General features: G+C 28.6%; 1 protein-coding gene across 6 annotated transcripts in view; it reads right to left on the bottom strand.

Moving 5' to 3' along the window:
* The window catches only part of LOC113555242 (muscle M-line assembly protein unc-89), a 54,206-nt gene extending 36,746 nt beyond the window's left edge, over positions 1–17,460 (bottom strand). For 3 of the 6 annotated variants that reach the window (XM_026959637.1, XM_026959640.1, XM_026959638.1), the window contains exons 1-3: positions 17,096–17,455; positions 11,869–11,974; positions 10,572–10,706 (exon numbers count right to left, since the gene is read on the bottom strand). In XM_026959637.1, coding sequence (XP_026815438.1) covers positions 10,572–10,706; positions 11,869–11,970 — 237 coding nt within the window. In that variant the 5' untranslated portion in view covers positions 11,971–11,974; positions 17,096–17,455. Of the gene's footprint in view, positions 1–6,090; positions 6,337–10,571; positions 10,707–11,868; positions 11,975–17,095 lie in introns of those variants that run through there. The other 3 variants (XR_003405336.1, XM_026959641.1, XM_026959639.1) reach the window with 3 other exon arrangements.
* Positions 17,461–17,818: the final 358 nt, after the last annotated feature.

Raw genomic sequence — 17,818 nt, 5'->3', positions numbered from 1 at the left:
GAAATTTATGTTATAATACAGCATTTGGGAGATCAACGTATATTACAAGTCGTATAATATTTTACAGATAACAGATAAAAATTTTTTAGGTACCTATACAATATGCTATATTTAATATTACCTATATACATTTATACGTAAGTATTGCAATTTTAGAAATATTTTTCTATTTTTTCAAAACTCGATTTAATATCATACACCAATTAATATTATGATCCTGTCATAGTAAAATAAATTAAAATAAAATAATTTCTGCAAATATTATATTATCGTTAAGGTAGGCATCAATATTTCTTCAGCAATTACTCTTGGGTCATATTGCATTTTTTTGTTGCGTTTCACAAAGCTTTCTTCTTGACTATTATCTCTGCATCATAGAGTAGAACATATATTTATTATTAATATTGACATTTATGTATAAATTATATTTTCCCTGAATTATTTTCATTCTAATGGTCGAATGTGGTACAAGTGATGATCATTATTTTAAATTAGGTACATCAATATTACATATGTGTTATGTTTTCTAAATAGATATCTTTCACTTTACTTGACAGTGATGAATATAAAACCAATTGCCAACAAATTGATACTTGAAATCTAATATACTACCTCGACATACAATATAAATTAAAATAATATAATATATAAATGAGATGTTATAGGTATCTGGTATACCCTTTGAATTTTGATACACTTGAACGATTGGCCAATTTTCTCGCCGAGATGTTGCACGCAGACGATTGTTTTGTACAGATACCGTTTCAACCGGTTTTTAAACACTCGACGTACACATTAGAAACATCCAGTTAAAATATCTTTTCATCAATTTCCATACGGACGATTTTTTTTTACATTTTTACATCCAATACAGTAAATATATTAGTGTGCCAGTACAGTGGTATTACCATCATGTGGTTACATTTTGTATACTTATTATAGACCTTAGTATCCTTTTAATGGTGGACAGTGACCTGCTAGCAGCATAGAAGTTATAATTTTTACTATACAACTAAAACGAATCAAAACTTCGTGTTCTACATTTCATTGGTACAGCCTGCTGTCATAATAATTCATTGATCGTGTAAATAAATATGGTTTATAATACAAGCTTTAAACGAGTCAAATGTAATCCCTTTATTGGATATTGTTACCTATATTCGTATACATATATATTATATAAAGTGTAACATATATGCTATAAAAATCCTAAGTTTCGTTTATAGACTACACGAAGAAAACCAACAGTACAATACAAAATAGAACACGAGTTGTATGACAAATGTATAACATATTTAAGTTAAATATTGTATATGATGTACATAAACTAAGTAATATAATAGTATTTATATTTTATTATTATGTTTAAATATATGTTCATATTAATTTCTCATAAATTAAAAATGTACAACCGGTAAATTAAAACAAAAATATTTTAGGATATAATTAGGATAGTTATTATGTAGACAAATACGATATATTTAAAAAAAAAGACCGTAATGACTATATGGTTTCTAATGAAGAGTACCTACCTATATTATTTATTCAATATTGAATTATTCTCAAATAGATAATTAAAATAAATATTCTCAATAAATAACTTATACATAAACGTAATTGAAGTTGTTATTATGCATAATAATTTAAATACTATTTTATCCATAAATCAAACAATATTTGAATGATAATGAAAGTAATAAAAGTAATAACAATGAGAAAAATATTGTAAAAAAAATATGTAGGTATTGCCCCTTGATGGCAATATAACAGTGACTGATCCCATATACGTTAAACACCTACTTGCGGTCACAGACTATAATTTAAAGAAGAATAATAAATTTTATAGTTTACACTTTTAAATGACATATTATGTAGTCATATGTTTTAAAATACAATCAAAACTACATCTTGCATACTAAATTTATATTAAACGGAAGTGGTTAAGATAAACAAACTGTTTTTTTTTTTTTTTACTATAGATTCAAACTCATTGTTTTTATTGAGACATTTAATTCATTAAATAATAGTACTTTATTTAAATCAAATTGTGAATCTTTATTTTTGTTCAACATTACTATAATTATATTATGTATACAAAAATATTTAAACGACATTCTTAGAATTTAATATTGAATATTTTACTATTAACATCAAAATATATACTCATAGGTACGTGTTACATTTATAAACAAATAATAAAGTGAAATTCAATAATAGATTGTAGGTACAATAGGTATATATATTTTTCGACCTGTTAAATATCAATATAATACAAAACTTTTGAATACTTATATATGTTTTTTAACAGTGAGACCTAAAAAGCCGAGACATTTTTCCGTGTGCTGCATTTGCAGCTGTTGCTATTGATTTTGAGTCAAACCTATCCATATACGTTATATTCTATTTAAAAAACGACCATTAAATTACCACATGAATTTCCATAATATGTACTATATATTTATGTGCAGCAGTAATGATAATAACAATTTAAAATATACACTATAACACATGCAGAAAAATTGTCGAGTAATGTATGTATATATGACCTCGACAAATTATATGATCAAAAATCGCACACACGACACACGTCATTTGTTAGCAACGCACAATCGGAGAATTCATATTATCCGTAATAGTCTATTGTTTTTTGTTCCAAGTATGTAGGCTTAATGGGGTCTATGACATGTAGTGTTTAGAAAATTCGGAATATGACCTTATTTAAAATAAATAGAAATATCAATAATACCTTTATTGGAAGAGGTAGATATAACATAATGCTTATTAAATACTTTTTTTTATAGATTATTATTATCGATAATGTTTCATTACTTTTTTACTTTTTCAACGCTCTGTTATACTTTAATGGACAGAAAGTATTCTACAAAACATTTAGAATGTAAATAATATTAAATGTGCACAAAATAATAGTATAATTAAATAAAGCTAATTTATAATAAAATAAATTCCCAAGAAAAAAAATGTTTCAATAATAATATAAATTATTACGATTTAAATTCAAATAGTCAAATATTATAAAATTAAATTCACATGTTTTGATTGTATATAAATAATATTTATAGTTATTCACAAAGTATTATGTCAAGTTCATATTAATTTCACTCAACAGCATAGCGTATGTTAGACGTAATTTTTTTCAATTTTCTGGGTCATTGATGATGTATATCGTATATATATATATATATATATACGTGCCTGTCTGTCTTCCACGCTACATTTTATTACGTAGGTATGGGCGGTATGGCCATATGAAATATTTCATTATACCGAACAAAATATTTTTTTTTGTCATTGCAATAATTTAACATGATGTATACACTACAATGTGTTAATATGATTGTTCTTACACAATTTTCTGAATATTAACTGAATATTTCTAAAAATTCTTGTTTCTTATAATGAATGTTTTTAATCAAAATTTCATAAATGAGATGTATTATTAATATTATACGTAGTGATAATTTGATGTTTGTTTTATTAAATAATTTAATAAAACTCAACAGCATTTATGAGCCAAAGCAAAGTACACGTTAAAATCAAATATCCGTGTTTTATATTACCTATACATAACACATATAATATAACATTATATACACCTAGATGTACAATAATAATTCAATATATACACTTGATATTCGAAAGAGCACTCAATAGGGATATATCTTAAATATGAAATCGAAATGCTTTTACAACAGATAAAAAAACATTGTTTCGATGTGCGGTCTGGTGTACGTTGGATTCCTTCTATTTTTACATTTTTCTTTTTATTGCAGCGTTTATATTATTCGCGGTTGAAGTCGGACAGAAGGCGAACTCCTGCTGCTGCAAGCTGAGATTTATTCTAAAAATACGGAACATCTCATGCCAACAAATTAGGTAATATGCAAAACGCTGCAAACTCGCACTATAGAATAATATGTCTCACTCTCGAGTTACATATAGTGATATATAGCGACAGTATAGTCACACACATAAATATCGCCGATCGTCGATAATTTACAAAAAGAGACGGACAAAGATGAATCTTATCCGCTATGTATCCACGAGAAATCTATTTTTCAAGACTACTCGTATAATATGATAGAAAAAAAATGTTCGATCCGACCACGGCGACGTTTTCGTATGACCTGCAATACCTATACATTTATATATGTATACGCAGAGACTACAGTAGACGACGGCGACTAATGATATTTCACTGACTTTCATTTCCGCCATGCCCAAAATAGGAATCACAGCGCCGGGACAACATTCTTCTAAGAATTTGTCTAATACACGCGTGTTGAACGGGATGATAATACGCGCACGTTCTAACCCTTTGGATGTTAAACAATATTTGACGGGAGCGGCAAAGCGTACGGCGTTCAAACCTACAACTGTCGGTCTAGGTATACACTAATTGCAAAGGTTTTAAAGTGTTTACTTAAAAAATTATGACTTACAAACGTTCAGTAAACAAAAATGCTACATAGTTCGATAGTCATAATACAACAACTAGTACTATAACGATTAATGATTTACCATAGTATGTATCATACTTACTGTGGTCGTAATTAATGGCGTGAACTGAGTAATATTTCACGTGAAATAGTCGTAAAATATGAAAAATGTACTGAAAACGGGTTATATACTATCCTGGACATGTATGTATATTATAATGTAACGATCTACGCGCAAGTGTAGGCTACAGAACTCCGACGATAATAGAGGGATTTTTATTTGGCTGGGCTGCCGACATCGTGGTGCATTTATACTCTATTATAAGTTATGACCTATATACGTAGAACAGTTCCAGATGTCTTCCGCGGTCCGATTGTGCACTACGAGTAAACAACTCATTTGTATTATTGACATGTGCATATAATTTATGAAAATACGATATCATCAGAAAACACAATTTTCTCGTATATATTTAATAGTCAATTTTCCGTGGAACGTGTTAAAGTTGCGTACGATAAAACTGTCGCAAAATTTAAATTACTCGCTTTCGTATTTATTATTCTTTATTTACGACCAAAATAATTTATAAATGCCCGAGAATAATTGTGTTAGTGTTCGTTTGAAAATGCGATTTCTTCGGAAAACACTATTTTAATGTGTATAACATCGATAATAACGGTCCATGATTTTTGTAGAACGTGCTACAGTTGCATACGATTTAATCGTTAGAAAATAATACTCGCTTATTAATTATGTTTTAAGGCAAAAATAATTGCTGAACGTCCGAGAATAATTATTTTAGAGTTAGTTTGAAATCATCTCAATATCTCATAGTTTTCCTGTGTCCACACTTATATTGTATGTACAAACATCGCCGTTATAATATAGGAAGTAGGAACACGGCATACATAACAATATAGATATATTTTACGATAATACTCGTTGATAGTATATACGAAACTCGGCGGTACGATTTAATTATTTTTTATAGCACGCGTATACTGCAAAATTCGTTAATTGTCGTAATCAATTAATAGTACCTATATCAGCGTAAACAATTTAGAAGCTAATTATTTGATAGCGTTTACAAAAATGTTTCTAAGAATAAACGTGATTAAACTTATAGACGGTAACTGTACACACGTGTTATCAATGCAATTATTCGTATAAAATACTAAGTAAATTAATCGAGTGACCAACACGTTAGTCGGCGCTTGCCGCCTACAATCGTTTTTCCGATACGGCGTGACGACCGATTCGAACTCCAATTTCATACAATACTCGTATAATATAAGTATATTGTGTAAGCCCTGGTGGGTCTTGGGTCTTTTCTTCGCCGGGGGGAGGAGGGGAGGTGCGTGCTTGTCGAAAAATGACAGCGAGCCCCGCGCGGACTCGACAAACACGACAATACATAAACAGCAATATTACGTATTCTTGTACGTAAGAATAATCGGCTTTTCGACGGGCTCTGGCGCGGAAGGGGACTCGGCGGGCGGGTCGTGTGGGGTGATCCCACCGCGGCGGAGATCGGTAATGATGATTAAAAGCATGCGAGTCGACGACGACGAGGGTGTCCGAACAAGGACGTGTTTATACCGTCGCAAACCGTCGTAACGACGTGTGGCGTACCTGTAACAGGGCTATGACGATCCTGGTGGCGCCGCTCCGGACGGCTATTGTGCTGACGGTGGTGGCCGGCGGCCGGGTGTCGCGGTCCATCCCGCGCCGGCTGCGATATTTTTCACCCGCTCGCGGTCAACGGGCCCGGACTAGCAGACGGAACACACCGCGCACGATATCGTCGTCGTGGCGTGCGGCACCTGACGGCAACCTAACGCGAGCGGAGGGGACACGCGCGCGACACAACCGATCGGTCCACCGGGTTCGGACTGACTGCACGCGCTCGGGATGACCACAGAGCCACGTCGCCGCACCCACCCGCCCATCCACTTACCGGCGCGCGACGCGACCACCTCGCCGCCGCCGCAACCGCTGCCGGTTGTTGTCGGTGTGTCGCTCTCTCGTCGTCTCGCGCGATTGTCGTATAATAATAATAATAATATTATTGTTTCGTCGCTGCCGTGTAGCTCATCCGCGGCCGACACTACGATAACAACGTGACTACGTCGGAAAAGGTTTTTTTCGACCATAATAAAAATTAATAAATCGAGATTGAGAAACATCAGTACAAACTACACCGCCCGCATAATAGGGTTATCCGCTCGAATCGTACCTGCAGTGGCACCGAACTCTGTATACGATTTGAAATTTTTTTTAAATGTCGACCTATGCCGAACGACCGACTTGCTTTTACGATACCAGAATATTTATGATATAACCCTAATGCAAACAAGGAATAAATTAATACTTATTTATATAGGTACAGCTTAGAGTTTAAATTTTTGACAATATTTATATTATATAATTACTAATGTTTACATAGCTGCATAAGTACTTCATACGCTATTAATAATAGATTACGTGTAAAAAATATTAATACATTACGTATCGTTTTCATTTCAATGCGTTATCAATATATTTCCGTCGAAAGTTAAAAAATTAAACTTTCACAAATTGTTTTTCTATACTAAATACAAATGTAGACTTATGGCCGCACGATAGACACGGGGGGGGGGGTTGTATTTTCATTTGGTCCGAGTTAATTTTTAGAAGTTCGTACATACGATTATATGCGTCTATTGCGAACGGTGTAAAGGATCGAATTTGTTTGCACCGGGAAAAAAAATACATTGGATACAATACAATATTTGGACACATGTTGGGTACCCGTATTTAGACCGATATAAATATTACGTGAAACTTCCTTTATTATAATCGAATTTATGAGTTGTGAAATAGAAATTAAAATTTTTCGAAACATTAACAGATTACGTATCCTGCGCATAATACACACGATAGTTTTGAAAATGCTTAATTGGACGTTTTAAGCTATTAACTTGAATCACGTTTAATATTTTGTAATTAGGTAATTTTGTGCTTAGGTACCTACTTATAGATATATAATTTAATTTTATATTATACAAATACGTATTTGTCTATTATTAGTTATTGATAAATAATTATCAGTTATATTAATTGAAGGAGTATATGCAGTGTGGCCTATGGGTTATTCAGGTCACATGACTGTGATGGTCACTTATACGTATTGCGCAACAATCATACTTAAACATCCTTTGATATTCGTTAGAATACCGTCAGCGTTCATTGAATCTACACTATGAACCAAATGATGCAGTATATGTTCCGCAAACATACCTAAAAATCAATCTGATTAAGTAAAAAAAAAAAAATCATCTTGATAAAAAAAAAGATAATAATCAATTTTACAATAATTATATGATTCACCTAGACTTTTTTCAAATACAAATAAATCATAATATAAAAATAGTTAGCTTAATTTTTATATTTAATAATAATATAATTTTTAATTAATTAAAAGACGTGTCGCTAATGGATGACTCTTTGATCAACTCCTTTCGTATCAATACCTACTCTTGTAGAATTGTACCTATTACCTAACCTGACCTATTATTGAGCATTCTTTGTTTAGATTGTTTATTTCAAATAAAAACAAATAAAAAATTTAATCGTAGATTATTATTTTATAATAATTTGATATATCATCAATAATTATTTATATTTTTTATTTACCATTAAATAAAATTTCAAAATATATTATTTGTATAGGTACCTAATTTATTATGAGTACCTATTGTCATGAATACATGATCGTTGTTTCTCATTAATGTTACTCATTGACTGACACTTGAAAAATTATAGTATTGTTTGACGGTTTCTTTTTTAAATCTTAATGAATATTTTAGATTATAAAATAATATGTAATTTTATTATTTATTTGTGTGATATATTAAATTTATAAATATGCATATAAAAAATCAAAATTTTTGAATTGATAATATGTAAAATTATGTTAAAAATAATATGCAGCCAATCAAATTTTAAAAAGCCAATCCTATTTGACGACAGATTTATAGAGTTAATAAAACTACAGTATCTAGGACTTAACTGTTACATGATTAATGGATGAAGCAAAGATGAATCAGACGCCTGTCGAGATAAACATTTCAGATGTGATGACACCAAGAATGAGAATCAGAAATTAACGCAACTTAAAATGGAATTTATACAGAACTACAACACCTGCAACAGAACTTATGCGTATTTGATGTATAAAGTGGACGTGTATATCTAGCAAAGGAAATAATTTATAAGATCGAAAATATCTGTCCCAACTCATACATAGTATTATTTGGGTGTAATTGACAACATTGAAAAACAATCAATAATAAAATCAACCAGATACTAAATTAATATTAATATTTTTTTTTTCTATAGTTCAGAGTAATTACTAATTTAAGTCTCAACTTTCACATTCCATTTTTTGTAACAAAAAAATATGTATTTTAACATTTAATTATTTAGATAGCATAGTATATTATTAAATGTCATAATATGTATACCTATAGATAATTTAGCTAAATATTTCATTGGTCACACTTTCGCCTCGCAGTTGGATACATTACACAAAACTGTGTATATTTTGTGTCACACACTTATAAACGAACGATAATGCAAGATAATAATTTATGATATTTATATAATATGCTTTATAGTTTTATAATAACAATCGACACAGGTACAGAGTTTAACATAATGGAGGTTTCCTTGAATTTTCCAAACTTAACTATAATACGATAATAATATCAAAACACATTAAAATTTAATTTTTTAATAACGGTCTTATGAAGGTGTATATTATTAACTGTCTATTTCTACAAGGAATCTGTGCTAATATATGTGACATTATGCCTCCTACTCGTAATCCTCGAGAAACAGATAGTATAACGACATTATGACGTCGTGCCGAAGATGATTAAGACTTGTTTCACCTGTTCTGCACCATAAAAATAAAAAGTATAATATGTATTTTGTCACACCTGCACCGAAAGTTTAATTTTCGATGCATGTTGAATCTTTAGAAAATGACTTATCCGTCCAACAATCAATTGATGGTTTTTGCAAATCGGTTGACGGTAAAGTGAAAATCCCAAAATGTAATAATGTCTGAAAAGTGGAAATGCCCAGTACGCAATGATAATATTGGTTACTGCCCAGATAAAATAATGAGTTGTAGCTAATATTTTATTTAAATTAAAAAAGTATTTTTTCTATTTTTATTCTTTTAAACTTATTTCTGAATTTCCTGAATTTTAATATTATTTGTAATAGAGTGAAGTATATGTAGTTAGATGAGGAAATATCATAGCATTCATAGCTATTTAGCATAGCTGTAATTTTATCGCGAATTAAAATAGTTAACATATATTGTTGTATTTATTTGTATTACTTTTTTCAATAATTTATTGTTAAATTTTACTGTAACATAAATATTGTGTTGAATATTGATTAAAATTATCATAGAACGTGACTTTTTTTTAACACAGAACTGTAAATATCTACGGATAAAAATTAAAATAACTCAATTTTTAAGAAAATGTTTAAATATTATTAAAATTATGGCTCGTTATATATAATAATTTACAAAAATTGTTTAAGGTTTTTAATTTTTAACGTAATTAAATGCACAGAAATGATTTAAATTAAAAACATTATGTGTTATTGGTATTTTGGTGTAGTTTGATTTACTTTCAAAGACTGGTATACATAAATAAATGTGCTTAAACATAATTTATGCATGTGTATTGTAATACATTTTACTTTTTATTTAAAAAAAAATTTTCAAGTTTTATACAACCAACATTATACCTCAAATTTTTCAATTACATATAATAATTTCATTTGGGACCAGCCTGTCTGTGGTCTATTGCAGTTTTTATGTAATGAACTGTACCAACACGTACACTTGTAAAGTCTCACCATCAAAGTCATAAATATTAACGATGTAATTAAAAAATAAAACAATAAAATAACTATTATAACCCTAGTATAACTAATTCTTTGACCTCTTCTTAGATGCATCCGTCACTCAAATGCAATAAAATAACTAATAAATATAGGCTTTGAAATGTACTACATAATGTTAGTTTAAAAATAAATTAGATACTTACTTTAGCTTGTTTTTCAGTTCGCAGTATTGGCGTATCTTTATAAATATATTCGCTAGTTTCCACACATCCTCGAACAGGCGAAAGCATTAACTTTCGTGTCTGCAACACTTCTCGGACGATGGTATCCGTATCGTACTAAAAAACCATAACTCAAAAGTCAAAGTATTCAAAGAAACATAAAATATTACATTTTTTATACATTTACTTTGTATCATATTGATATACAATTAAGTATTAGTCAAGAATCATTTATAAAATAAAATCATTATAATTTTATCAAAATATACAGTTATTACCTCCTTATGATCTTTGCATGCTTGGGATATTTGGTAAGTAATTCTACTCTAAAAATTATATTAATTATTAAATTTCGATGCAGTCTAATTAAAGTTTACATAATATTATAAAAATGTTAAATAATTGTACGTTTTTATTTAGTATAACAAAAGACATAATTAATATTTATACGAGTATAACATATTTAATAACAAAACATAATTAATATTTTTTGACGGTTGTTGAATTTAATTTATATGCGTGTAAATATTATATAAGTATAAATGTTTATGTTATACTGAGTATTTTAAATTTTTAACATTTGAAAGTCAATTAAGTACAACTATGTTTTTTATATGTATGTATATAATATAGGTACATCAGTGCTTACATTTAAATATAAATCGTATGCATTTAGAGTAAATAATAAAATATTAAAACATATTTGTTTAAATACATCAATGTAAAATATAATAATAACTATCATTTAGTTAATACGTGTTATTGCCATTGTATATCAAAGTATTTTTAATAATTCTTGAACCTATACTGTGCTCGAATTAAAAACATTACGATTACATTAAATTAAATATATAAATATTTATTGATTTTACAATAAGAAAAACCAACTATTCGGTATTGATAAAATGGTTTTTAGTGTTGTTACATATTTTATTTATTTAAGATATTTTATAATTTAAACCACTTTATAATATATATCGCTAATATACATATGATAATACGTTAATATTGAACGTGTTTATTAAAATTAATTTGCAATAAAGAGTAAAGAAATACCGTCACCCCGTGTCCCTGTCTCAATAAAAAAAATATTTAATATCAGTAAGACACTACTAAACCAAAACAAAAAAAAGTAACAGGAGATTCCCTGCACCCCTGCAATTCTTAGCGACAATCGCCATCAGAAAAAACGAATTTTCACTAAATTCTTATATTATAAAAATATAAAACTATAAGTAAAATGTTTCATAATGCAAAATATTTATAAAACAATGCTTACTTCTTCTTCTTGATCAGACGCTATAGGTGTACACGATCCATATGAAGAAACTTTTGAGCTTAAACACTCCGACACGGTATAATAATCATCATCGCTCTCCATTTTCCTGTAAAAAATTGTTACAATAATAACTATAATAAAAAAAAATAATGATCGGTTCTGCAGAAATTAGAGCCAAAAGATATAATATATAACCACCCCCAAAACACGCATAATGCTTGTATAATTTAATAATGAAATAATCTGTGGCTTTCCTGAAAGTATCAATGTTATTAATTTTAATTAAATTTGAACTAAATTTTATATTATCAGTTAGTTAAAACAATAAATAATAATTGCAATTTTAGAAACTAAATCATGTACCTATAGACTGAAATATAATTACATTTTTACTTAAAAATATTTTTACAGTGAATAAAATATTTAATTGTTTTTTATTTGTATAATACATTTTTACTCCTTGGATGCGGTTGCGCTTACAAGGCACAATAAATCATGAAATAAAAGAAAATGTACGCAACATACACGCACTGAGTCGTTACATAATTTAAGCCTCAAATCAAATTGTTGATGACATATAAGACATAATATAAAACCATAATATATTGTTCACCATTTTATTGTTTGTTAATATGCTGAAAAGGTGTTAAGTTTACGAATAAAAATTACATGAAATTAAGATTCCAAAAACAAAAAAAACATTAAATTACCCATGCCATATAAATATTTAATTATCAATATTATGCATCTTTAACTTGATAAATAAAAATATGTTTTCGATACAGAAACATTAAAATAATTATATGCTTTAACCTTTAATAAGTAGGTAATTATTAGGAACGTACTTAAACACTTCAAAGAGAATTTAATGACAGTTGTAAAATATTATATTGTTTCATGTTTTACTCGGTAACCATTAGTTACAATCGGAAAATCATCACAATAATATAACGTTGCCAGAGATTGTCTTGGTTTGTGTCAAAGCTAGTATATAGGTTATCGTGTATTATCAAATAACTATTGTGCTTACATTTTCCATAACAACAGTTTGTTTTGTGTATAATATTATCACTACTGTAGATACTTAAATATTCGGTAAACGCATTACCTTAATGCTTAAAAACTTTTAGATAAAAGTATTCAAATTCCAAATGCATTTTAGAATATTCAAACCACGCCTTTCAGTATTAATTAAATAAATGGCTACCTATTACGGTTTTTTAATATTATGTTTTATAAAATAGACATTAAAGTGTAAATAGCTCGCATGGTGTACGATTTACCGTTTACAATTTTAAATAGGTTTTACAAGAAATCTGCATTGCCTTTTGCCTCTATCTGATAATAATAATAGATATATAATCTATATTATTGTTACTTATCGAGTTATAGCCTAAGCCATTCAAACAATTATTATATTATAAATGTTTAACTGTTGTATTGGCTATTGATCCTTGATACCTACTATATGACAAAAAAATAAACAAATTTCATAGTTATTTAAAAGACAAAATGACGAAAACGTTATAAATATACGCAATACCAATAATTTGTAATACAACTTAATGTTTTCAATTTTGCTATAAATATATAAATATGGTGTCTCTATAGTGTCTGTTAAATGAAGTTTGTCCTTGTATACATTACAATTTAACATACCCGCACGCCAAATACATGTAAAATTCTACTTTTAAAATGCTTACATAAATTATTAGCCCAATAAATTGGCCATTTGCCTGACAAATCGTTAAGTAACACAAAAACAACAAATTTAATTTCCATTATTCTGAATTCACATAAAAAATAATGAAAACTTAAATAAACGTGGCTGCAGCTTAAAATGTAGTAGTAATTTAATTAGAAAACGTTTTCAAAAACGTTAATATTAGAAATTCGCAAACACCCGGCGTGTATACTACATAATATACACATTTAGTAATGCACGTATCGAAACAGACGCAGGCGTTAAAATGCGTAGGAGTAGGACGTATAATATGTATACTGACTCTAAGCACATACATATAGTAATAATTTATTATTATTTTTTTTTTTATATATGATTTTATATGTACGTGTATACACAATTTTTCCGGGATTTTGACATTTGGATTAAAATCGAACGTGTAAACTATGCATCATTACGAGTATATTATTAAACAAAAACACAAAAAGTATAGGAGCACGGCTTTGTGCATCGACATTTCAATCTCGGAAAACCGCCGTCGCGGCGATCTTTTTTGGCAGATTGCCGGAACACGAAGCGAGATCGGAGAAAGCTTCTTCGGGGTTCGTATTTATAGCGTACAATATCTCGGATATTCGCGCACATGAACACACATGTCGAGTCCTAAAAACAGGATCCAATGCTTGGGCCAGACCACCGGTATACGCGTTATATGATGCACTATACCCACTATAAACAATCATACGTATATGCGTATACAAAGCATATGATAATAATTATTATTGTTATGCGGTACACGCATATATTTATATAGATATACATGTATATATACACTACGGCTGAACAGGCGCAATTTTATGCGTGGGGGATAGGGGGCGATTGACTTCAATTTATGAGTATTTTTAATTATTTTTATAACGTTTTTACGAAATAATTCAATTTATTATTTTCTTAAGTTAATTTTAAAAACGCTTATCGTAGTAGGTAGAATAAAATAAATATTCGTAAGACACAATTTATGAAATACAGAAATACGAGTAGCTCATTTTTTTTATAGATTTATTACTATATATATATATACAAAAGATAAAAAAAAATATTATAAGACTTTGTCAATGGGAGGCAGCTGTTTCCGCGCCAGACTAGCAGACTTATCACGTCAGGATAAACAATTTATGATACCAAGACGTTAATCTGTAGACTTTTATTCAACACGCCACAGCCGTTGTGTCTTAATTTTTTTAATTCGATATTAATCACTCGCTAATGAATTCGATCAATAACCAAAAAATCCACAACGGTGTTCAACGCGTAAATTCAGATTTTGTGAACACGTCAGTATAGTACAAATTGTTATTATTTATTGTGCGAGTCGTGAGTATTATACAACTATAATAACTATATTTTGGTAAAACGTTAAATATTTCTCTTTATAAGTAATATAATAATAATTAAATTAAAATAAATATAATATAGTAATAATTTTGTACGTTGACTGAATATTTTTTTTTTTTTTTTTAGGTACTCATAAATCATATTATTTTATAATGTTTATTTTTTGAATTCGATTGTGTTCCGGATTATGTGGTTTGATTCTATTTTTATTGAATTATATAATGTCCTGTGTGAACGACAAATAATATTAATATAATGCCTGGTACTCTGGTTAGATTAACTGAGGAGATAAAAGTAAGACCACTATGGATGTTAAGATAATTCAATAGAGAACCCTAAATTAATGGAACCAGTATATGTTTACTCAAGGGGTAGGAATGCATACTTGTTTTTGAAGTGTCATCCGGATAGAATCGTGTTATTATAAAGAGTATTTTTTAATAACACAAGGTTACACATTCTCGTCGTAATAACGAACGTAAAAAAATCTCCAAATACTTTGAAATTAATATAATAAATATATTATATATATTATATAAATAAATACCGAAAAAAATTCGAATTTATGCTACGCGCGTTTATAAAAATATAAAAATATACAATTATGCCATTATAATATTGGCACCTACCAATATCTATTACCACCCATTATTTAATATATTATTATAAATGAATACAAGGTTTAAAAAAATTCTTTAGTTGAAAAATATTTAAATATGTATATACCTTATAAATTTGAAAAAACAATTCAATTACTTTTGCCTTGCTGTAATGTTTTACATCATACAATTCGAACTATAGATACCTTCATTCCCATAACGTATATACTCACTGTATTCACTTTTCGAGACTCGAAAGACATAATTTCAAAACATAAAAGTCAATATCGGTGTGTTTTTACATGCGACCTCAAACCGATCAATAAAGGTACCTCGTAGAAGGCATTCTTATACACATGTTATCAGCCATCTGAGTCAGTATGACGTAATAATAATGGTAATGAGCTACAGACATCGAGAATGATCAGTGTTATTATTATTATAGTAGTAGACTTTTATAATACTATAATTTATCACTTTTTTCTGTTCTAACCTTTGGAAATTATAAAATATTTATAGTCAGATAGGTAGGCACGCCACTGTGTGGGCAGTCAGTAATATGTATATCATGTAACCTTGTATTGAACTATATGTGAACATAAACATAGCATATAACATAAAATACAATAAAAATAATAAATAATACCATTTTCTTACTCTATTTCAATGCTACAAATAATAATTTTTTTAATTATCCAATTAAAAATTTATTGTTTTCCAGTGTTTAAGAAATCACTTTAGTTTTTACACGTATATTATAAAAATCTTTATTGATTATTGGTGGTAGTTATAACACAACCAGTTCATATATTCATGTAACTTTTACAAATAATCGTTTTTTAATGAGACGTGTAAACACTAAAATTGAGTAAATATGCTTCGAAAATATAAGATAATTTTCCAGATTTAAAATTACCGACCTAGTCAGTACTTGCCTATCTAATTATCTAATTAACTAAAACACATATTTTGAAAGTTAAAAAATGGATTTTAGAGTAATAATAATAATCTTATTTTGTAGAATTAAAACAAACGCTAAGAAATAATGTTGAATAGTTTAAAGAAGAAAAAAATTAATTGAAGCTCACCTTCGCACAAAATAATTAACGTGCGAATATTTTAATATATTATTTTTCATGAAAATCCTTAGCATACGAGCTGATAAGATTAGATAAATTCTGTTAATCCTGTTGCAACCGAAATTACATAGTTGCGCTTTTAATATAATATGCCAATAACAGCATATAAATTATAAATACACTAAGTAATTACTATAATTTATTATACATGCATATGGCTATTTAAGTGAAAATAAAAATCAAGCCTCCGTAAACCGATTTAATTACTAACTATAGATACATGCTATAAATACAAAGTAGGTAGTATTATTGGTATACGAATGTTGATGTGATTTGTACTTACAGTTATATTATTATACTTAAAATGATCATCAGTTTTCAAGTGTGAGATTTATCAATAACAATAACACAGAAACACTGTTATTTCTCTTATTATAATAAAATACATTAACAATAAATAGAAGACTAACCTATAGTCTTATTACAGCCACACTATTGCCGATAAACCGTTGTAAAGTAAAACACGACCTTTATTATATTTTATTCGGCAATCCCGGACACTGCAGCGTTTTTATATTAAATCATACTATACCGTCTCAAAAACTAATTATATTTCAACACGATGGACCGTTAATATAACAGCATACCCGAGTTTACACCGTTTTCGACGAAACGAATATTCTACACATACACAAAGTAAATCTGTGCATGATATAAGTGTTTTTATTTATATATTATACGTATTACGTGATTATATGTACTTTTTATTAAAATATATTAAGTAAAGAACGGGAAATTATAGAAACTACGGCTATAAAAAACGTTCAAACGACCACGATACACACTACACACTGATGGTCGGCATAACTGAGAGACACCTCTATGAAACGTTTTTTTTCTCTTAAATATTGTCATTTTATAAAAATGTATACACTTTATAGTGAGAGTCGCCCATTGCCCGACGAAACAGTGCCAAAATTGTTTATTTTAAACTCTTCCCACCCAAATGGCTTACATATCATAAATATCATGATAATATCTCTCTTGTTACATTGTTATATAATCGCTGAGCAAATTTTTAAATTCAAGTACACACATGAATGACAAAAATTAAATATAATCAAATATAAAATTTGATAATAGGTCAATGCACTTCATATTTATTTTACTTTAATATTAAATCTAACAAGTGA

This window comes from Rhopalosiphum maidis, chromosome 2 (assembly GCF_003676215.2).
Source record: "Rhopalosiphum maidis isolate BTI-1 chromosome 2, ASM367621v3, whole genome shotgun sequence".
Taxonomy (NCBI): domain Eukaryota; kingdom Metazoa; phylum Arthropoda; class Insecta; order Hemiptera; family Aphididae; genus Rhopalosiphum; species Rhopalosiphum maidis.
Note: the sequence above shows the minus strand (reverse complement) of the source record. Positions and strands in the feature narration are given on the sequence as shown.